This window comes from Ascaphus truei, chromosome 15 (assembly GCF_040206685.1).
Source record: "Ascaphus truei isolate aAscTru1 chromosome 15, aAscTru1.hap1, whole genome shotgun sequence".
NCBI lineage: Eukaryota > Metazoa > Chordata > Amphibia > Anura > Ascaphidae > Ascaphus > Ascaphus truei.
In genome coordinates, this window is record NC_134497.1 from 14,136,342 (window position 1) to 14,159,946 (window position 23,605).

The 23,605-nt window shown below is 46.8% G+C and overlaps 1 protein-coding gene across 1 annotated transcript in view; it reads right to left on the reverse strand.

Annotated features, from left to right (window-relative positions):
- Window positions 1-8,136: 8,136 nt before the first annotated feature.
- The window catches only part of RTEL1 (regulator of telomere elongation helicase 1), a 46,806-nt gene continuing 31,337 nt past the window's right edge, over window positions 8,137-23,605 (reverse strand). Inside the window, 7 exon segments of the mRNA XM_075571199.1 lie at window positions 8,137-8,516; window positions 8,677-8,780; window positions 14,255-14,413; window positions 14,602-14,871; window positions 14,996-15,214; window positions 19,935-20,228; window positions 20,365-20,583. Of these exon segments, the coding sequence (XP_075427314.1) occupies window positions 8,430-8,516; window positions 8,677-8,780; window positions 14,255-14,413; window positions 14,602-14,871; window positions 14,996-15,214; window positions 19,935-20,228; window positions 20,365-20,583 (1,352 nt within the window). The 3' untranslated portion in view covers window positions 8,137-8,429.

A 23,605-nucleotide genomic window follows, 5' to 3' on the forward strand; every position in this document is an offset into this window, starting at 1 on the left:
GCCAGAGACCTGCAGACCATCCCTCCCTACACACTGCCAGAGACCTGCAGACCATCCCTCCCTACACACTGCCAGAGACCTGCAGACCATCCCTCCCTACACACTGCCAGAGACCTGCAGACATCCCTCCCTACACACTGCCAGAGACCTGCAGACCATCCCTCCCTACACACTGCCAGAGACCTGCAGACATCCCTCCCTACACACTGCCAGAGACCTGCAGACCATCCCTCCCTACACACTGCCAGAGACCTGCAGACCATCACTCCCTGCACACTGCCAGAGACCTGCAGACCATCCCTCCCTACACACTGCCAGAGACCTGCAGACCATCCCTCCCTACACACTGCCAGAGACCTGCAGGCCATTCTCTTAACCCTTGGCTGAGACCTGCACATCCTCCAATGACCTTTGACCTGCGAACCTGCAGAATATTGACCACTGTTTGCTGAACCCTGCTATGCGTGTTGACACATATGGGGGTTGCAGGAATGGGTGGGGAAGAGATGCGGCGCCAGAATTATTCTCGGAGATAGACAAGGTAGTCAGTGTCAGGAGATCTCGCTGACACTTCTGCTTTTCATTGGAAGAACTTCCCCTTGTGCCTGCTGTTCCGTGTATGAGGTCGTGATGATGTCATGACTATGGGGCACATGGTCATAAACACCAGACACCCTGGAGTTACAGGAAACGGGAGCGCTCACCCTTCTAACACACATCCTATTCGTTTCAGCATCACACGTTTATTATAGGTATCTTGTGCTTCAGGTGCTAACGTGGTCACCGTTTGTCTTAAAAATACCAGATATTGGGTTTATGACAGGTCAAGACCCTTCTAGTGTCTGCTGATCTACAAAGAGGGCTTAATTAAATGGGGAGGGGGGCTATCATTGATAGCCCACTAAAAGTGACATGTCATTTAGAATGTTACAAACGATAGCCAGATACTGGGCCCGACAGCCAGAGAAAACTAAACATTCCTGAGATACCCTTTGTGCATCCCAGAGAGGGGTGACAAACAGGTCACCACTTAGTTGGGGGACTTTTTTTTAACAAAAAATGAGAATATCATAGGACATCATCTATTCTGCATAACAACAGGTACATATCTTGGTATTGTGGCAATAAGACAAATTAAACCACACCCTGCATGGGTAAGAGGTGCCCAAGACAGATAAATGTTTGTCCTGCGAAAATAGACATTGGGCTGTTCAATTTTAGGTGCAGGCGTGCGTGGCGCGCACGGACGCAGCTGTGAAGATGGCGTCTACGTACTAGAGAAAGGAAGTTATGTGTTTCTATATTCAGTCAAAGTCAGGGGTGTGCCAACTGGGGGGGGCGCGGGCGGTTACAGAGGCCTTGCGCTCTTCCCCAAAGCATTTAAATTAAATGCCGGCAGACCGCGCGAGGCCTCTGTATTTGCACTTACCTGGTCTCAGAGACGGCTTCGGGTGACGCGTCACCATGGCAACGCGGCGTCAAATAGCATCATTACTTTTTTATTTTGAGTGAATGTAGTGAATATGGCTGCTTTATACCGACGCCAGACGAAAGAGGTGCCGATTACTCGGTGTGGGGAGCGTGACCTCCAAGGTCTTGGTAAAAATAAAGAGCCGATACCAATCTCGCTGGAAAATGACAGAGTGCAAGATGCTACACTGGGCCAGGACGACCACAGCAGTGGAACTGAGGGTGGCTTAGCCCTGGAAATTGCCCACTGGTCAAGGAACCCAGGACTGTCATATTCTGAGGACTCCAGCAGCTCTCAGCCTGCCAGTGCCCTGGATGTGCACTTGCAAACTGCTCTCAAGTACCTGGGACCAGTAGATGACGGAATTCGGTTGCAACTCATCACCCAGTTCCAAGAGTGTGACGCTGAGAGAGAACGGCAAGCAGCTGCAGAGGTTAGACCTGAGGCTCCGATTAGACCAGCTCCGGCATGGGCGTGCGCGCGATCTCGTGACGTCATCATAGCGACGTGTCCGAGCGGCATGTGTACTGGAGGCAGCCGGAGGAGACAGGGAGGCGCGGCCGTGAGTGGTTCGCCCTCATTGGCTGCACCGCTCACTTGACGCGCCCGTCGCCTGCTGGAAACAAAATCCTGAGTCTGTTCTCCTGTCTGCCGCCCCGCAGTTTGTGTCTGGCTAACGGGAATCCAGCAGTTAACAAGGGGGTCCCAACATGGAAGGGGGGTAAATCCAAAGAAAACCCATGACCTAAGGAGGCTTCTTTTGTGGGGTGGTTTGCACACCGGGGGAGAGGGGGGACACCCCCCCAGGGTTTTACCTGCAAACAACTAGGGCACCTCAACCCTAACTGCCCAGAAAGGAAGAGGCCTGCCGCTGCCTCTGGAGGGGATCGCCCCTCAGGAGTGCGCCTAGGTGCCTGTGTGGTATCCGAGCCACGAGAAAACAAAAGGTGCCCAGTTGCAGCCAGTCCTGGTGGGTCAGAAACCCACTCAAGGACTGACTCGGGTGCTACGCTTAACCTGGTGTGGCCAGGACTGGCGCCACCCGAGGAAATAATTCCTGGAAGAATTCTGCATACGGGGGTGGCGGGAGGGGGCCGCCAAGTTTTGCCGGTGGCAAAGGTATGCTTGAATTGGGGTACTGGGCAGGGTGTGCGGGAGGTGGGAGTCATTCATGATATTCCTGCTAATGTGTTGCTTGGTAATGATCTTGATCGCCCGGTTTACGAGATACTTATCGGTGAAGTCACCTGGTGTTACTTTCTGCTTCCTTCCGGGGGGGGGGTTGAAAATGGGCATCCAATAGGAAGCTGCAGCCCATGACGTTGCAGTTTCCTATTGGCCCAAGAGTTGGTGGCCATTTTGTTTCCCCTGAAGGAAGATTAAAAAAAGAGCTTGCTCTTTCAATATATCGGTTAACCATGCATTGCTCTGGCACTCAAGACAGATACTGTCGCCAGATTTTCAGGTCGGGCGCCAGTTTGGGCGCCGGAGGGAGAGGGCAGCTGGAAATATGTAAGCTCTGATTCTTTATTAAAAGAACACACAGTGCAGTCATCCTGACCAGGCTTTTCTGCTGTCTACAGCAGGGGCGGCCAACTCCAGTCCTCAAGGGCCACCACCAAGTCAGGTTTTCAGGATATCCCTGCTTCAGCACGGGTGGCTCAATCAACGAGGACTGGAGTTGACCACCCCTGGTCTACAGTGAGCCCCTGTCACGGGAGACCAGGCAGTTTACACATTTTTGCCAGGATCATTCGTTGATCAAAACAGGTAAGTGAAATAAATTGTACATTTATTCGCATGAAAAGGCATAGACGCAGTGGAACACAAAATACAAGCAAAAAGACACACTTACTTGGGAACTAGGAAAAAACAAGACTGTTCTAGGTGCAGGGAATACTAAATAAGGATTTCCCCCTGACCGGGACTTAGCCCGAAATGTCCTGGAACTCAAATCGGCATGAAATTCCAGACGCCACCGCTACGTTCTCCTGTGTAGGTCTTGGTTTCAAAAAGCAGAACTTAGAAAATATTCCGGGCAGACTTTGCTGAAGCTGGTGCCTTGCTATACGCACAAGAGCACTTTTAAAAAGCCCGCCTGCGCTCTTTCTTTCTGGAGACTCCAATCTGATGGGTGCATGGATTCTTATAGTATTTCTGACTCCATTCCCAAAATACTACAGCCCCATCAGAAGCGTGAGAACTTTCTCAGCAGCCAATCAGAGACAAGCCGGTAGAAAAAAAACAGGTTAGCTGGAAATCTGAAAGAACCAAGGGGCATGGGCAACTTGGCACTTCTGTCCCTGGTTCCCTCAATGCCACCCGCTGTGACAGGCTCCTCCAAGTCTGGCAGAACAACTGGCAGAAGTGGGTGCTCAGCCTTTTCCTGCTGCCCATTTGCTTCTCACACCTCTGGCTGCTTTGAACTCCGATGTCTCACAGACTTACTGTCCCCGAACTTGGTAACCCTGGCAGTCTCTGGGACATCGGTTCTGAAAGCCCCCTTACTTACAGTGCATAACACCACACTTCATTACATGTATTAATAAAATAAACCTTGAATACATCCCTAAGCCCTGGGTATGGGGTATAGAAAGTGTACTCTTATTCCTATCAGCCTATATTCCCTACACACTATCTATAGGACTTAGCTGGACTCTGAGAGTCCCCCCACAACCTTATCTACGGTTGGGGATACCCATGAACCCAATACTGGTTCTGGTCTACCTGGCACTAACTGGGGTACACTTATGTTACCTAAGGATCTCCGCAGCTACAGGAACACTTTTCATCCCTGTGCCTCATTTTACCTTTCTGGCTGTGCTGAAGCAGGGAGCCCTAGTGGTGAGCCGCGCAAGCGTTTTCAAGGGAAACTATTGCCGGGACAATGTGCCTACATGTATCCGGGAATCAGGCATGATTCCCGGGCACATTTTTGGGGTATCCAGCAACTCTGGACCCCGACTACCTAGACACATTCTGACAACAATTCCTCCGCAAAATCCCCCTTGAAACACATGCCCTAGCAATCCCTGCTCTCTAACATGCCCGGAAAGATAACAACACAAAAAATATCTTTATTACATTCCATGCACTGCAAAGATACATTGTTACTAGGCTCAAGAGCTGACACTCCCGAGCCCCAATATACGGATCAGGGGTAACCAATCATGGGCTTGACTTTTATTGAGAACCCTTTGTGCACCTCTGTGTGATCTGGGATTGCTCCATGTAAACAGCAGCGATCAGCAGCTTTAATTTGCGAGCTTCCTTCAGTGACTAAGCTTTACTTGCAATCATGATTCTGCACTTTTTATTCCCGGTGAATCATTTTTCTGAATTTTTTTATTCCTGGTGAATCATTATTCTGTATTTTTTATTGCTGGAGACCGCAGTGCAGACGTCGGAGGGAGACGTCGTGCCGTTTGACGCAGCTCCTACGTCTGGCGCTACAGACGCCCCATTACGGAGGTGCTACCATACATTAAGGTGTTCCACGTCTTAAAAAAGGTTGAAAAACAATTGTTTCGTTTAATTATTCAGCCATCTTTAGCCAAGGCCGGGGGTAGTCAACTCTGGTCCAGACAGAGGTGAGCAGCGAGCGAGGGACACAGAGAGGTCTCTCTGTCCGCTGTGCTCCGGTTTGTATCTGCAGTCGACCCCAGTCAGCTCCTTACATGCTGCAGCAAACTGCTGCTTGTGGTGAGGGCGGATAAACTGGAAACAAAAAAATGAGAAAAGAAAATATAGGGCCCTTTCAGTGTGAGATGGGCAGGCAGATTATTGGAGATAAGGAAAAAGCAGAGGTATTAAACACATTCTTTCCCTCTGTGTTTACCAGGGAAGAATCAATTGCAATAGTAGTGCCTCAGGAGGAAGCCACAACCTCCATATTAATGAACAATTGAGGAAGAAGGAAGTTAACTGAGGAAGAAGTTCATAAGCGGCTTGATAAAATTAAAGTAAATAAGGCACCTGGCCCCGATGGCATACATCCAAGAGTTCTCAAGGAGTTAAGCTCAGTAATAGCCAAACCATTACATTTAATATTCAAGGACTCCATTTCCACAGGCTCAGTACCACAAGATTGGCGTAAAGCAGACGTGGTGCCTATGTTTAAAAAGGGAGCTTGATCACAACCGGGGGATTACAGACCTGTAAACCTGACATCAATAGTGGGGAAGCTACTTGAAGGTTTAATACAGGATAATATTCAGGAATTCTTAATGGTAAACAAAAATTATTAGTAATAGTGCGCATGGATTTATGAAGGATAGGTTGTGCCAAACTTAACTTATTAGTTTCTTTGAGGAGTTTTAGAGATGCGGGGAGCACGAGGAACCGGAAAATATCAAAAATATAAAAATAGTGCAATTCCGTATAATAAAAGTGAAACAAATCAGTCAACTCTCACGGAATGAACACTCACAATATAGAAGCCGTAATCGGGCATCGAATCCCATGTTACATAGTTACGTAGTAGATGAGGAAAAAAGGCATAAGTCCATCAAGTTCAACCATAACATAAGGTGTGGCTATAGTCACACGGTCAGCGGGTCTCGCCAGTACTCGTACCGGGGGACTGGTGCGCCGTCAGCTCCCTTGGACGCCTGGGTGTCCCCGCTTCCCCTCTCCTGACCAGCTTGACCGACGTGATAACATCGAACCCTCCGAATGACACTTGCCAGGACTCCACGCGTTTCGCTTCATCAGGGGTCAGAGGGGAAGCTGCATCTGAAGATATTTTCCTAATAAATGAAAAGGAGATGAACAGTTAGGGGCTCTCTGTATCCACAAGGAGCATGAATCACTCCCTAGGGTTTTCTCAATCAACGTTGCTCCCTTCTTCCGTTAACACACGAGAACACTTATCTGCTCTCGGGATCACAAGCCTAGGTTTGGATCACGCATGCGCTGACGGATTTGTTTCATTTTTATTATACGGAATTGGACTTTTTTTATTTTTGATATTTTCTGGTTCCTCGTGCTCCCCACATCTCTAAAACGACCGCTTCAAGAACCCAAGGAGGTTTAACTGGGGTAGAGCTGCAGCAACCGGCTATGTATTTTATCACATTTATTTCACTGGTCTAGTGATAGAGTTTATTCACATCACACTGTTTAAGTTTGAGTGATTTTAACCTATTAGATTTTACAGTATTTATTTATTTCACTTTGACTAGATAATTTATACACGAATAGAGCGCCGGGTGAATATTTTTCCATGTTTCTTTGTGGAGGTAAGTAGGAATTTAGACCAGGGTAATGCAGTTGATGTGGTCTACTTAGATTTTGCAAAGGCTTTTGATACGGTTCCACACAAGAGGTTGGTGTACAAAACAAAGCAAATTGGACTCAGTAAAAATATTTGCACCTGGATTGAAAACTGGTTGAAGGACAGACGACAGAGGGTTGTCATAAATTGAACTTTTTCAGGTTGGGCTAAAGTTGTGAGTGGAGTACCTCAGGGATCGCTACTGGGACCCCTGCTTTTTAACTTGTTTATTAATGACCTTGAGGTTGGCATCGAGTGTAAAAATAAACCTAGTGTATTTGCACGGCCCTGGAGACACAGCACCTGCCCTGAGAAGCATGGAGTACCTGGAGTTAGTGATGTAACAATTTTGTTGCTTTGTCACATTCCAGCTGGTGTGTTATATATGCACTTTGTCAAAAAATGAAAGTTTTGTGTGTTAGGTTAAAGTGAATTTAGGCAACTCGTTCTCCCTATGCATCGGGCACCAGGAAATGGAACGAAGCATTTCAGAGTTATTATACCGCCTGGGTGAGTCACCAGAGACAAGTTGTGGAATGTCCCAGACTAGTCCCGTGTCTTGTGCTTCATCCTGGGGCATACTCCAGAGATCGGTTACCCTGATGTTCCTTCTTCCTGGCCACACTCAGGAGACTGTCCCCGGGTCTCCATTTCCTGATCCGACAAAGCAGCATGTGAATCTACTGCTGCCAACAAGGGGATCACAATCACCCCCCAATTCCACTAAGGGTATGCTGCCTATCTCTTCCCCCTCATCAGGTAGACATCCTTCTATCCCTCCCCACCAAGGGGCCTCCAAATCCCCCCCCCCTGCCATTCAGAACCCGGTGGAAAGACTGGGAGAATGGAGGGGGTGAATGTACATTAAGTTGGAGAGGGGGGGGGGGAATTTTGATAGGGGCTTGAAAGTGAAGTTTTCAAGGTGGGAGGTTGGTGGGGTGGGTGTGCGTGCGTGCGTGAGGGGAGTCTTGGGCTCTGTTGACAAAGAAAACCGGGGTAGATTTGGGAGGAGGTGGTGGCGTAGGTGGGGTGCATGCAGTGGGGATATTTCATCCTTTGACCCCTTCAGTGCAGCCATGTGTTTCTGGCGCTGAAGGCGGTAAGAGCACACATGACATTAACCCCTTCAGTGCTAGGCAGTCCCACCGTTCATCCCCGAGCTCTCCAATGACATCTCATTCGATTCCCTGCCCCCCACAGGAAATTAAAATGCTGCTCAGACGCCTGTGGGCCGGAGGCATGGTTCACGAAATCTGGCTTGGCTAGAAACCAGGAGGGGTTTTAAGCCACAAACAAAACAGTGTGTGAGTGAGTAACGTGTGTTGTGTGTGTGAGTGTATGTGTCGGAATGTGAGGTGCCCACGAGTTTTTGTTCAAATGTAACATTCAGTTTCACATTGAGACTTTTTTTAATTATAAATTTGTACTTTTTCACAAATATCGCACACAAGCACTACACTTGTCTTCTCATATAAGGAGTGTGTAACCAGAGGTGATCGATGCAGTGTACACAGAGCATCGCTCCAGTGAGCGCCTTCTGCTGCAGAGCATTTCTCCAGGGTAGGGAGGCATGGAGCAGGGGTCACGGAGCGCAGCCTGCAGAGCGTGGTCAGGCTGGCCTCCAGCCGAGCGGTGCTCTGCATGGGGATGGGTCAGTGTCCAGCTTTGCGGAGGTCACGCGTGTCATCGCTCCTCCTTCGGCAGGAAGAATACTTGGCCCAGGTGTCTCATCTTGGTGTCAACGCGGCAGGCAGGGCAAATTCCGGTTTTCTGGGGGACGGGGGAAAGGAGAGGTGGGGGTTAGAGAGGTGATGGGGAGCAGAGTAGCATTAGGGTTATTAGGGTTAGGAATGGCGACACTGCATCATACAGGAGTGACACCCCCCTCCTCCCAATAGCATCGTTTGTATAATCAATAAATATGGCAAACCTTTAACAGTTGTTTCCAGCATGCTCTGCAGCAGTAGAAGTCGCATGATGGGCATTTAAAGGGAACTTCCCCTTTCATTCTACAGTGTGGACAACAGGGTCCTTCTAAAACACAGAGAGTGGGAGTGAGAGATCTACCTCAAGCATACTGCACTGCAGGACATCCCTCTCCTACACACTGCCAGAGACTGCAGACCATCCCTCCCTACACACTGCCAGAGACCTGCAGACCATCCCTCCCTACACACTGCCAGAAATCTGCAGACCATCCCTCCCCTACACACTGCCAGAGACCTGCAGGACATCCCTCCCCTACACACTGCCAGAGACCTGCAGACATCCCTCCCTACACACTGCCAGAGACCTACTCCATTATGATTCTTCTTGACCTCTCATCTGCTTTTGATACTGTTGACCACTCATCACCTACACATTTTTCTCTTTGCACCCATGGCAGTGCCCGCTCCTGGTTGTCTTCTAACCTCTCTGTGATGGGGACAGGGTAACCAGGCTTTATAATAAAGGTTAAGCCCACTTGGCTGCCCCTGAACTGTGTTCTGGGGGTCTTAGAGTGTTAGCTCTTGGACCCGGGTATCGTGCATGCATTACTGTAACTGTGTGCAAATTATGCCTTTCCTGGGGTGCTAGGGCCAGGAGATTTCTAGGCGTTGAGTTTCAGGGTAGGTTTGATGGAACATTTATTTCAGATTGCGTCTATTTAGCGGGGTTCCAAAGTTACTGGAGACCCCAAAAATGTACCCAGGGATCAGGTTAGATTCCCGGCTACATTGAAGCTCAGAGCTCCGGTCAAAACCCTACCATGAAAAGCATTCTTGCGACTGAAGAAAATGGGCATAATCAGCGCATTACTAAAGGCAGTGTGCTCAGCTGGTTACCCCTATTTCGTATTGGGGATGAAGGGGTTAATTTTTCATGCACTGTACATGTCTTATTTCTCCCTCTGTCCCTTGTTGTCCCCATTTAGCAGGATGAGGGTTTCCCCCCCCCCCCCCCTCCGGTCATTAAAATGCACACAAGAAACAAATGTTTTGACACCTATGAGCTGGGTCACTTGCCTATGCAAGCTTCAAAGGTAGCATGCTGGGCCAACGCCTGTAAGTCTCTCTGGAAGTTGCATATCAAAAGACGCAGAGTCCGGTGGGTGTGAGTTGGCCAGATGGATGCTAAATAGGAAATCCTGTTGACCATTTGTGCTAGCTCACATCCTTAGTCCCCCCTTCCAGCCTGAGAGGGGCCAGGTAAAGAGGGGAGTGCACCTATGCTAAGTAGCCAGGGTAGCATTGTCGCACATGCTCTGTGTGAACAGGAAATCCCTAGTGCCCACTCTCCAAACTGTGGGGACTGGTGAATGAGAATTTTCCCACGAGTGGGATTGGGTGGGTATGTTGGCAATAAGCTTCCAAACCCTATATACATCCCACCCAGGCTATCCCCATTGTCTTTCGTTTTTCATTCTACCATGTGAGTGGATTTCCAACACGCTTCTAATAGCGGAGAAGAGCAGCAGCACATTCCTGGAACGCAAAGGGTCTTATTACATCGGAACCAATGACAAAACTCTGCGTTAGGACACTGTGATTGCTGGGGGTTAATCTGATTAACCCCAACGGACCAGAAAAGACTTTGCACATTCACAGAAGGATTGGGCTGGCAATTTATGCCCTTGCAAAAGGACTACATTTTAAAAGACAATCTTCTGGTGCTTTGCACCTTTCTGGACATTATCCCCTGTTCCTATACCCGTAAGTGTAATTATTAAGTGTATTCTGCAATTGTCATGTGTTTTCCTATCAAGGGAATAAATCTCAGTTTATTTTGCTCAACTTGTTCTGCTCAATTGGGATCCACAAAATATAAATTTGTTAATAAGTGCGTCCATCGTGACAGCGACTCACCACTAGGAGGTCCTGCTTCAGCACAGACCAGAAAAGGTAAATGGGGCAGGAAAGGGTTAATATGTCCCCCAGTGTAATGAGGGGGTGCCCAGTTCTTACCCAGGTCACCCTTACTCGGGGATAAGGAGTTGAGGGTTTACTCCAGCTGAAAAATAAAACCGAGAGGGTTTTATGAAGATAAGGCTGAGCAGGTTTTAATTAAAATAAGAAGTTTATTTATTGAGTGTCAGAGATATGGCTGGTGGGAGAAAAAAAAAAACAAAACAACCACACAGGTACAGTTTCACTATCTCCCACATCAAATTAACTTAGCACATTTTAATAAAGAAGAATAGAAAAGTATAGGTTATTAAAACTGGTATGTTTTAAAATGTTATATCCTGTGTCCATGAAACAAAGCAGGGTCTTTTCCCTCCTAGCCACCTGGGCGTTGGTGTTGATGAGTCTAACCCTTGATCCTAGACATAGATCAAAGTGACACTTGTCCTGGAGGTGTGAACCCTTTGTTAGCAAGGAGGGCTCAGTTGAGCATCCACATCCTCAGCTCAAAGGGTCCATCTGGCCTAGCCCAGACGGGCTGGAGCCTCGCAGAGAAGAATATGTTACCTGCCCTTGGGAACACTCAGGTGTTTGGGAAACCCAGTCTAGTCGTCTCAGATTGGTTGCTAGGGGAATGTCTAAGGTTTTTTTGATTGGGCTGCAGGGTTTCTGGGAATGAATACCAGAGGTTTTAAAAACTCTGATATAGTTCAGATTTGACATATTCCCCAGAGATTCCTAAGAGATTTTTTCCCCAGTGATTCCAAGGGATTCAATGTTGTGCCAAGATTTCAGAAGTCCAATTTGCCATAAGGGCCAGAAGAGGTCGAACTGGGCCCAGAGACGCCTTGCTGCGATTGCAAGGAAAAAGGCTGCAGGACTTTTTAAACCGGAATGTTTTCTAAGTCCCCACTGCAGCACTGGACTGTTTAAGACTTATTTCAACTAGGAAAGTCAGTTTGTCAACCCCGGACCCCCAGTAAGTGTACCTTTTTCGGTCTACTGTAATTCAATGTTTGTTTGCCTGTTTCTATGTCATAAAATACCATTTATTTTACTTATTGGCTTTGCTCAATGATATGATCCCGGTATAAAGGTGTATTTAGCCTGGTCTCCCGTGACACTTTCTCAACGCTCTTTCAGTGTGTCTTTCACCAACTCTTCCTCAACCTCTATAGTACTCTGTAGGTGTACCTTAAGGCTCGGTCGTCTTGGGTCCCTTACTCTTCCCCTCTATATACACTCTCGATGGGTGACGCCATTGACGATGTTGGATATATAAGAACGAAATGTTGATCTTTGGATTAAAACCTTTTTTACTATATTGAGTTTCTGAGACTGCCCGTTTATCTCAATATTTTTGTATATTCTTGCTACAGGGGCACCCAGGCAAGTTTGCCAATTGTTACACGAGTGCCGTCCTTTTTTTCTATGATATATACACAAAAACACACTAATTTGGAGCAATCGCAGGTATTTGCAGGCTAGTGAGACACCTATACATGAGTAATTGCGACCTGTGCTGGAGGTTACAGGCTTGGAAGACTAGTAGAGTAGAAATTACTTCGGACGCACCTTCCCTTAGCCCGTCCCACTCAACATCCAGGACGAAATCATGAATGCTCTCTGAGTTTGGGTTAACTAAAGTACCCTGAACCAATAAATTCAGCCCTCTGGGAAGCACCCCAGGCTGTCCCCATCTTCAGTGTTATTATTTTCCGAAAAAATAAGCCAAAAATGTGGCAATCACAGCTTGATCTCTCCTGACTTGCTTCAGCATGGGAACACATACGCCAGGTGAAAATTCCATGGGAAGCACATTGCAACCAGAGCGAAGGCCTGAATGCTGAGCTATCTTGGATGGAATGTGCCCAGCTCCTCGTGGTCACGAGAGAATGGGATCTACTTCTGCTCATCCCCACTTTCCCACAATCAGCCGAAAACACCGGCGGCTGCAGAAACCATTTCCCTGTTAATACAGGATTTTACGGAGCGGTTGCTGCAAGTGGAATATTCGTCTCTGCCCAACAGCAAATAGAAATATCACTTGTGAGCACAGTCACATGTCTCAGACAGGTCTGAACCCTGCCCTTCTGCATTTATCTCTTAGCAAACACTGCTTCCACTGCAGCTAGGGATTCTGGGTAATGACATGAAAATGAGCACACAGAGTCACCTTTTTGCTTCAAATTCATTTTAACATGGAGACCTATAAGCTTTTGCCTGCCGCATTAAACAGCTTTTCAGCGAAGCCTAGGTTAAAAAAAAAAGTGCAAGACCATTAAACCTACTCGGAGACCTTTTGGGTCTCATCAGTGGTGATGGTTAGACCCAAACAGAACCGTCCACCTGGGGTTCACGCCAAGGTCGTGACCTGGAAATGTTAGACACGAGCGAGTATTACCGGCTACTGGCTCGGCTGTGCCCTGGTGCGGCCTACATATGCATGGACCACGCGCATGGTATACGCGGCCTACGTCAGCATGGACCACGAGGCGGTTCCAGAGAAGGGTGTGACCTTTGACCCGGGGATGGAGCGTAGCAGAGAGATCCAGGATACTCGCCCCCAACAAACAGGTGAGCGAGTATTCCTACCATAGCGCTACGACCAAATCTCCGTGGCCAGTGCCGTCTTAACGCATGGGCACGCTGGGCAGTTGCCCGGGGGCCCCACGAGCATGGGGGCCCCACGAGCTTAGGGACCCCACGCTAATCTATGCACCGACCAGAATTTAAACACTAATTTTCCGATCACCCGCCTCAACATTCACATCTCCCGCTAACTCGGGAGAAGGAGAAAAATGACGACTTGTAGCGGAGAGTTGGCGTGTCTGCATTCGCCAGAGAAATTTTTGCGGGGCCCAGGGCACTGCTTTGCTCGGGGGCCTATAATGCTGTTAAGACGGCCCGGTCCATGGCCCCCGACGTAGGCTCAGACGCTGGACCCTCTGCTGCTTCGCCAAGTTAAGTTCATTTAAGGGTTAATTTAGCGGTCAGCGTAAGGGGTTAAGGATAGGGGCGTTATGGGCAAGGGGTTAAGTTTTTAGGGTAGGGGATTAAGATAAGGGGTTTAGGGTAACAGGTTAAGGTTTAGGGTAGGGGTTAAGATTAGGGTGTTTTAGGGTAAGGGGTTAGGGCCTTACCTTGGCATCGAAGCGGCCGGCGAGGTGAGTGGCGGCTAAGCACCGGCAGTCATTTGGTCGCGGCAAAACGGCCGCCACGGGACGCTTTTTTATGCTCCATGTTGGTAGTCCCAATACCACGATGGGCCGAAATAAAAACAACAAAGTGCGGAAGGAGAAAGACCCCGACCTCCCGGCTAGGACACAAATAACGCAAGAAGAGGCGAGGTCCGATTTGCACCTGCCCAGCTGAGAGGCGTCAAACCCACTAGTAGAGGCTACCATGGGGACGTCAACGAAATACATAATTTCCCCCCGTTGTGGGGGACTAGAAGCCAAACCAAGCCCAAGACACAGTGCGGCCGTGGTCTGGTTCCTGGACTCTCCCTTCCTGTAATAAAACTGGGGGTTCTCGCAGACTCAACTCCTTGGAGTTGGGGGGTGAAGCAGAGTTATTTTGATGCTGGAAGCTATGCGAGGCCTTTGCCACTTTTCGACCTACCTGATTTGGGAGTATAGGGAAGGGGAGGATGGTGTGGGCCAGGCACAGTGCGCGCCTCATTGACCCGTGGGGGTTTCTGCACTCGCTGGGTCTGGTCTGGTGGACTCCGAAGAAAGGAGGAGATCTTACTCTGGACTCTGGCCGCCGGAGGAGCGGAGACTGGAGGGAGGGAGCAGTTTGAGAGGGAGAGAGAGACAGGAAAATGAGAGACAGGAAGGCAGATACAAAGGCAATAAGCGTTATTGATGTAATCTCTACCTTCCTCTGGGACACATGGTCTGAAGAGGTAACAAGGCACTTGCAGGGGAATAAAGGGCATGTAGTGACATTGCCGGCGGGCCACTCACCCTCACCATGTGTTGGTCCCTGGGGTGTCTCTTGCTGCTGGGCGGCTGGAGTCACAGTGTGGGGTTCTCCGTTCGTGTCGCACAGAACGCCAGGCGTCTCTGCATCATTTTGGGGCGAGGGATCCGGTGGTAGCTTCCTGTCACAGTCCGGGGGTCCATGAGCATCCTGCTGGAGTGGCCTCTGTGCCTCAGGTGGTCCTTCACCATTCAGATCCGCACACAGCTGGTTGAACATCTTCTTGTGATGAGGACGCACAAACCTGTGGAATTCTGAGAGACGGGGGACGGGGACAGGTGTCACCTAATTCCCCTCACACAATCAGCCACACTATGCAAACCCACACCCTACATACTCCCTCCCCACCTCCAACACCCTTTATCCCCCCCGTCTCACCCCTCAGCAGTCTGTAGTGCTCTGGGCGCTCCGTCAGTAGCCCTGCGATCTCGGACACCATGGCGGAGTAGTCGTCCGTCTTCTTGTAGGAAGAGAGAGCGCTGAAGAAGCGCTGGTAATTGGAGAGTCCCAGAGCCTCCGTCACCTGGTTCAGGTACGCAGTCAGCTGACTCCGCCCCTCCTGCCCTGCGGGGCCACACCCACTGCCACCTGCTGGAGCTGCAGGGGTAGAAGGTGCCAGTGAAGGAGCCGCCGGCTAGACACGCAGAGAGAAAGAGAAGGGGGAGTGCCCAAGTGTGAGGGAGGGGAGGGAGAGAGCGCGAAAGCAGTGTGCAAGGAGGAGGAGAGCGCGAAAGCAGTGTGCGAGGAGGAGAGAGCGAGAAAGAAGTGTGCGAGGAGGAGGAGGAGGAGAGAGCGCTAAAGAAGTGTGCGAGGAGGACATCACCATTTCTAAACATGTTGTCACTATGTTAAGCCCCGATATGTTTTTGTTCCCCAGGTGAGTGTTACATAGTTACATAGTAGATGAGGTTGGAAAAAAGACAGAAGTCCATCATGTTCAACCTATGCTAAACTTAGACAACAGATACTTTATCCTATATCCGTACTTACAGTATATTGATCCAGAAGAAGCAAACACAAAACCCCAGTGACACATCATCTAATGATATCTCATAAGGGAAAAAATAACTTCCTTCCTGACTCCAAGAATTGGCAATCAGATTACTCCCTGGATCAACATCCTTCCCATGTTTATTTGGTATATCCCGGTATATCTTCCCTTGAACAAATCTATTGTATCTGCTATCACAGTCTCCATGGCTAACGAACCCCACACTGTAACTGCCCTTACTGTAAAGAACCCTTTCCTTTGTTGCTGGTGAAATCTCCTTTCCTCCAACCTTAAGGGATGACCCAAAGTCCTTTGTACTGCCCGTGGGATGAATAGTTCTTTTGAAAGCTCCTTGTATTGTCCCAAATATATTTGAATATAGTTATCATATCCCCTCTTCGACACCTCTTTTCTAATGTAAATAAATCTAACTTAGCTAGCCTCCCCATATAAATCAGATTGTCCATCCCCTTTATTAATTTGGTGGCTCTTCTCTGCACAGTCTCTGGTTCAAGAACTTATTTTCTATGGAGTGGTGCCCCAAATTGTACTCCATATTCAAGGTATGGTCTTACTAATGTTTTATAAAGGGGCATAATTATGTTTACTTCCCTTCCATCCATTCCTGTTTAATGCAAGCAAGGATCTTGCTTGCCTTTGTAGCTACTGCATGACTTTGGGCACTATTGCTAAGCCTGCTGTCTACAAGCACTCCTAAATCCTTCTCCAAAGATTTTCCTAATTTATCCCAATTTAATTTGTAAGTCGCCTGTTTATTCTTGCTTCCCAAATGCATAACCTTACAATTATCTGTATTAAAAACCTCATCTGCCATTTACCTGCCCACGAAATTACATCCTGCTCTGATTCTACTACCTAATACAATTTAGTGTCATCAGCAAAGATGAAGACTTTTCCCTCTATGCCAACCTCAAGGTCATTAATAAACAAGTTAAAAAGCAGAGGTCCCAGTACCGATCTTTGAGGTACTCCCCTCACAACTTTAGCCCAACCTGAAAAAAGTTCCATTTATTACAACTCTGTTGTCTGTCCTTCAACCAGTTTTGGAACCGTATCAAAAGCCTTTGCAAAATCTAAGTAGACAACATCAACTGCATTACCCTGGTCTAAATTCCTACTTACCTCCGCAAAGAAACAAATAAGGTTAGTTTGGCATGATCTATCCTTCATAAATCCATGCTGGCTATTACTAATAATTTTGTTTTCCATTAGATTTACTGAATATTATCCATTACTAAACCTTCAAGTAGTTTCCCCACTATAGAAATCAGGCTTACAGGTCTGTAATTCCCCGGTCGTGATCTAGCTCCCTTTACATATAGGCACCATGTCTGCTTTACACCAATCTTGTGGTACAGAGCCTGTGAAAATGGAGTCCTTGAATATTACATGTAATGGTTTAGCCATTACAGTACTGAATTTCTCCTTAAGAACTATTGGATATATGCCATCGGGGCCAGGTACCTTATTAACTTTAATTTTATCAAGCCACCTATGAACTTCTTCCTCAGTTGACCAATTGTTCATTAATATGGAGGTTGTGGCTTCCTCCTGCGGCACTACTATTGAACTTTATTCTTCCCTGGTATACACAGAGGCAAAGAATGTTTAATACCTCAGCTTTTTCCTTATCTCCAATAATCTGCCTGCCCATCTCACACTGAAAGGGTCCAATATTTTCTACTCTAATTTTTTTGTTATTAAGGTAAAGAACTTTTTAGTGTTAATCTTACTTTCTAATGCAATCCTTTTATCATTATCCATTTTTGCTCATGTGATTGCCCTTTTGCAACTTTTGTTACATTCCTTATAATTCTGATACGATGCCTCCGTCCCTTCTGACAAAGAATCTAAACGCCTGCCTGAATATTATCCATTACTAAACCTTTAAGTAGTTTCCCCACTATTGAAGTCAGGCTTACAGGTCTGTAATTCCCCGGTTGTAATCTAGCTCCTTTTTAAATATAGGCACCACGTCTGCTTTACGCCAATCTTGTGGTACTGAGCCTGTGGAAATGGAGTCCTTGAATACTAAATGTAATGGTTTAGCTATTACAGTACTGAACTCTTGGATTTATGTCATCGGGGCCAGGTGCCTTATTAACTTCAATTTTAATCAATTCGCCTATGAACTTCTTCCTCAGTTAACCAATTGTTCATTAATATGGAGGTTGTGGCTTCCTCCTGCGGCACTACTATTGAAATTGATTCTTCCCTGGTAAATACAGAGGCAAAGAATGTTTAATACCTCTGCTTTTTCCTTATCTCCAATAATCTGCCTGCCCATCTCACACTGAAAGGGCCCTATATTTTCTACTCATTTTTTTGTTATTAAGGTACTTAAAGAACTTTAGTGTGGATCTCACTTTCTAATGCAATCTTTTTTTCATTATCCACTTTTGCTCATGTGATTGCCCTTTGGCAACTTTTGTTACATTCCTTATAATTCTGATACGATGCCTCCGTCCCTTCTGACTTAAAGAATCTAACCGCCTTCTTCTTCTTGTCCATTTCCTCCCCTACCTTTTTATTTAGCCACATTGGTCTATACTTATTTCTTTTATACTTATTACCCAAGGGTATACACTGATGAGTGTGCTTTTCTAACAATGTTTTAAAGACTGAGCATTTATCTTCTACATTTTCCCTGCAAAAGCATCATCCCAATGTATTCAGTGTGTATTATTCTTCAGTTTATTAAAATCTGCATTTCTAAAATGTAAAGTCTTTGTTTAACCCAAGTAATATGGTTTTTGATAATTTATTTAAAATAAGACCATGTTATGATCACTGTTACCCAAATGTCCCCGGAATTAAATATTTGTTATTACTTCTACATTGTTTGATATTACCAAATCCAGTATTGCCCCTCTCCTGGTTGGTTCCTCAATAATTTGGGTAATGTAATTGTCTTTAAGCACCCCCAAAAACCTGTTTCCTTTCATTGTAATGCTAATCTCATTGCCCCAGTCTGTGTCTGTATAATTAAAAATCCCCCATTATGCAAACATGACCCAGTTTTGATGCCTTCTCCATTTACAAAAGTATTTTAGCTTCCCCAATCCAATCTCACAGATATTTGGTGGTTTGTAGCATATTCCCACAAACATTTTCTTTATACTTTTACCTCCACTGCTAATTTCTATCCACAAGGTCTCTACATTTTCATCATTCCCTTCATAAACATCATCCCTTATAACAGGTTTTAGATCCGGTTTAACATATAAACATATTCCACCTCCTCTTCTATTTGCTCGATCCTTCCGAAAAAGGGAATAACCCTCTAAATTAACTGTCCAGTCATGAGTTTCATCTCACCATGTTTCAGTAATGCCTATATCATCATACTGCTCCATTGTAGCTTTTAATTCAAGCTCCCCCATTTTGGTCTTTGGGTGTCTGATAGTGTCACAGGCTGACAGATATTCTGCTGCTCTCTCTGTATAGTGTGTTTATAAACACACTGCTATCACTGCGTGTTACAGGCTGACAGATATTCTGCTGCTCTCCCTGTATAGTGTGTGTTTATATACACATTGCTTTCACTGCGTGTTACAGGCTGACAGATATTCTGCTGCTCTCTCGTTATAGTGTGTGTGTATTGTGGCAGGATGGCCGTGGTAAGTGAGGAGACAACAAGTCTTTTCTGGTGAAATAGTGCTGGTGGATTTATTTGTCCAAAAAGGGTAACTAAAACAATGGGTACACTGTCCCTTTAAATTGAAACGTAAACAAAAAGCCTAACCCCGGTCGGGGCACTGACTAAACAAAAAGTGCAGGCTAACTACCTGGCTGGCTAGCTAACCTAGTCCAGCCCAACAATGTTCAGCAATAGCAGTTGGCTCCTTACCTGGGAGCTTTATTCTCCCCCTTGGGACAGGATCAATCTGAGCAGCTTGTGTCTGTCTGTCAACACTCCTCTGTCTTCTCTCTGCACCTCAGAGAGAGAGACTGCCGCCCCAGAGGCATTTCCTCTTCCTGCTTTAAAGCAGGTGAACTAGCTTAATTTGAATAACCTGTGGACTGCTTAACAAGCTGGGTTAACCCCTCGTCTACTGGAAAGCATGCATACTGCCATCTCCTACTAACATATACTGAGTCAATGACCCTGTCACAGTATATACACACTGCATTCACTGTGTCACAGGCTGACAGATATTCTCCTGCCTTTTCTGCCATCTCTGTTTCACCCCCCAGAAGAATTTGAATCTTTTTCCTTCCTCTGGGACACATGGCCTGAAGAGGTAACAAGGCACTTGCAGGGGAATAAAGGGCATGTTGTGACATTGCCGGCGGGCCACTCACCGTCACCATGTGTTGGTCCCTGGGGTCTCTCTTGCTGCTGGGTGGCTGGAGTCACAGTGTGGGGGTCTCCGTTCGTGTCGCACAGAACGCCAGGTGTCTCTGCCTCATTTTGGGGCGAGGGATACGGTGGTAGCTTCCTGTCACAGTCCGGGGGTCCCTGAGCATCCTGCTGGGGGGGTCCCCGTGCATCCTGCTGGAGTGGCCTCTGTGCCTCAGGTGGTCCTTCACCATTCAGATCCGCACACAGCTGGTTGAACATCTTCTTGTGATGAGGACGCACAAACCTGTGGAATTCTGAGAGACGGGGGAGGGGAGACAGGTGGGAGGTGTGAGACCCCTACCTCCCCCATACTGTGTCACCTAATTCCCCTCACACAATCAGACACACTATGCCAACCCACACCCTACATACTCCCCCCCCCCATCTCACCCCTCAGCAGTCTGTAGTGCTCTGGGCGCTCCGTCAGTAGCCCTGCGATCTCGGACACCATGGCGGAGTAGTCGTCCGTCTTCTTGTAGGAAGAGAGAGCGCTGGAGAAGCGCTGGTAATTGGAGAGTCCCAGAGCCTCCGTCACCTGGTTCAGGTACGCAGTCAGCTGACTCCGCCCCTCCTGCACTGCGGGGCCACACCCACTGCCACCTGCTGGAGCTGCAGGGGTAGAAGATGCCAGTGAAGGAGCCGTCGGCTAGACACGCAGAGAGAAAGAGAAGGGGGAGTGCCCAAGTGTGAGGGAGGGAGAGAGCGAGAAGCAGTGTGCGAGGAGGAGGAGAGCGAGAAGCAGTGTGCGAGGAGGAGGAGAGTGAGAAAGCAGTGTTCAAGGAGGAGGAGAGCGAGAAAGCAGTGTTCAAGGAGGAGGAGAGCGAGAAAGCAGTGTTCAAGGAGGAGGAGAGCGAGAAAGCAGTGTTCAAGGAGGAGGAGAGCGAGAAAGCAGTGTGCGAGGAGGAGGAGAGCGAGAAAGCAGTGTGCGAGGAGGAGGAGAGCGAGAAAGCAGTGTGCGAGGAGGAGGAGAGCGAGAAAGCAGTGTGCGAGGAGGAGGAGAGCGAGAAAGCAGTGTGCGAGGAGGAGGAGAGCGAGAAAGCAGTGTGCGAGGAGGAGGAGAGCGAGAAAGCAGTGTGCGAGGAGGAGGAGAGCGAGAAAGCAGTGTGCGAGGAGGAGGAGAGCGAGAAAGCAGTGTGCGAGGAGGAGGAGAGCGAGAAAGCAGTGTGCGAGGAGGAAGAGAGCGAGAAAGCAGTGTGCGAGGAGGAAGAGAGCGAGAAAGCAGTGTGCGAGGAGGAAGAGAGCGAGAAAGCAGTGTGCGAGGAGAGCGAGAAAGCAGTGTGCGAGGAGGAGAGCGAGAAAGCAGTGTGCGAGGAGGAAGAGAGCGAGAAAGCAGTGTGCGAGGAGAGCAAGAAATCAGTGTGCGAGGAGGACATCACCATTTCTACACACGTCACTATGTTAAGCCCTGATATGTTTTTGTTCCCCAGGTGAGTGTTACATAGTTACATAGTAGATGAGGTTGAAAAAAGACAGAAGTCCATCATGTTCAACCTATGCTAAACTTAGACAACAGATACTTTATCCTATATCCGTACTTACAGTATATTGATCCAGAAGAAGCAAACACACAAACCCCAGTGTCACATCATCTAATGATATCTCATAAGGGGAAAAATAAATTCCTTCCGGACTCCAAATATTATCAATCACATTACTCCCAGAATCAATATTCTTCCCATGTTTACTTATTTGGTATATCCCTGTATCTCCTCCCTTTCTTTGAACAGATCTATTGTATCTGCCATCACAATTTCCATGGGTAATGAAAGAAATCTGTCAAGAACCCTTTCCTTTGTTGCTGGTGAAAATCTCCTTTCCTCCAACCTTAAGGGATGACCCAGAGTCATTTGTACTGTACTGCCCTTGGGATCAATAGTTCTTTTGAAAGCTCCTTGTATTGTCCCCGAATATATTTGTATGTAGTTATCATATCCCCTCTTAGACGCCTCTTTTCTAATGTAAACAAATATAAAATTTAGCTAGCCTCTCCTCATAAATCAAATTATCCATCCCCTTTATTTATTTGGTGGCTCTTCTCTGCACTCTCTCTAGTTCCATAATGTATTGTCTAAGGAGTGGTGACCAAAATTGTACTCCATATTCAAGGTGTGGTCTTACTAACGTTTTATAAAGGGGCATAATTATGTTTACTTCCCTTTCATTCATTCCACTCACAACTTTAGCCCAACCTGAAAAGGTTCCTTTTATTACAACTCTGTTGTCTGTCCTTCAACCAGTTTTCAATTCAGGTGCAAATATTTTTTATAGAGTCCAATTTGCTTTATTTTGTACACTAACCTCTTTTGTGGCACTGTATCAAACCACATCAACTGCATTACCCTGGTCTAAATTCCAACTTCTCTCCGCAAAGAAACTAATAAGGTCAGTTTGGCAAGATCTATCCTTCATAAATCCATGCTGGCTGTTACTAATAATTTTTTTTTCCATTAGGTATTCCTGAATATTATCCCATATTAAACCTTCAAGTAGTTTCCCCACTATTGATGTCTTACAGGTCTGTAATTCCCCGGTTGTGATCTAGTTCCCTTTCGCCAATCTTGTGGTACTTAGCCTGTGGAAATGGAGTCCTTGAATATTAAATGTAATGGTTTGGCTATTACTGAGCTTAACTCCTGGAGAACTCTTGGATGTATTTGTATACCATCGGGGCCAGGTGCCTTATTTACTTAAATTTTATCAAGCCGCCTATGAACTTCTTCCTCAATTAACCAATTGTTCGTTAATATAGGAAGTTGTGGCTTCCTCCTGCGGCACTACTATTGCAATTGATTCTTCCCTGGTGAATACAGAGGCAAAGAATTTGTTTAATATCTCTGCTTTTTCCTTAAAAGAACAGAAAGCGCACAGGGGGTTAAAACCAAGAGTGAATAATAAACTCTTGGTTTTAACCCCCGGTGCGCTCTGTGCGCTTTCTGTTCTTGTTTTTGGGGACTCCATCTTTGGAGCCCCCTTTAGGAGTGCTTTGAGGAGGTGCTCGTGCATGGTCAGCAGCCGGGGGGGGGGGGGGATCTAATTTCTTCGGACGGCTCGAGCGCGGACAGTTCATCTGTATCTTTGCTTTTTCCTTATCTCTAATAATCTGCCTGCCCATCTCACACCGAAAGGGTCCTATATTTTCTTCTCTCATTTTTTTGTTATTAAGATACTTAGATAACTATTTAGTGTTGATCTTGCTTTCTATTGCAATCCTTTTTTCATTATCCGTTTTTGCTAATTTGATTGCCCTTTTGCAATTTGTTACATTCCTTATAATTCTGATACGATGCCTCTGTCCCTTCTGACTTTAAGAATCTAAACGCCTTCCTCTTCTTGTCCATTTCCTCCCCTACCTGTTTATTTTGCCCCATTGGTTTGAAATTGTTTCTTTTATATTTATTACCCAAGGGAATACACAGATGAATGTGCTTTGCTAACAATGTTTTAAAGACTGCCCATTTATCTTCTACATTTTTCCCTGCAAAACATCATCCCAGTGTATTACTTGTAGATTAGTTCTCAGTTTATTAAAATCTGCCTTTCTAAAATGTAAAGTCTTTGTTGAACAAAAGTAATATGGTTTTTGATAAATTATTTCAAATGAGACCATGTTATGATCACTGTTACCCAAATG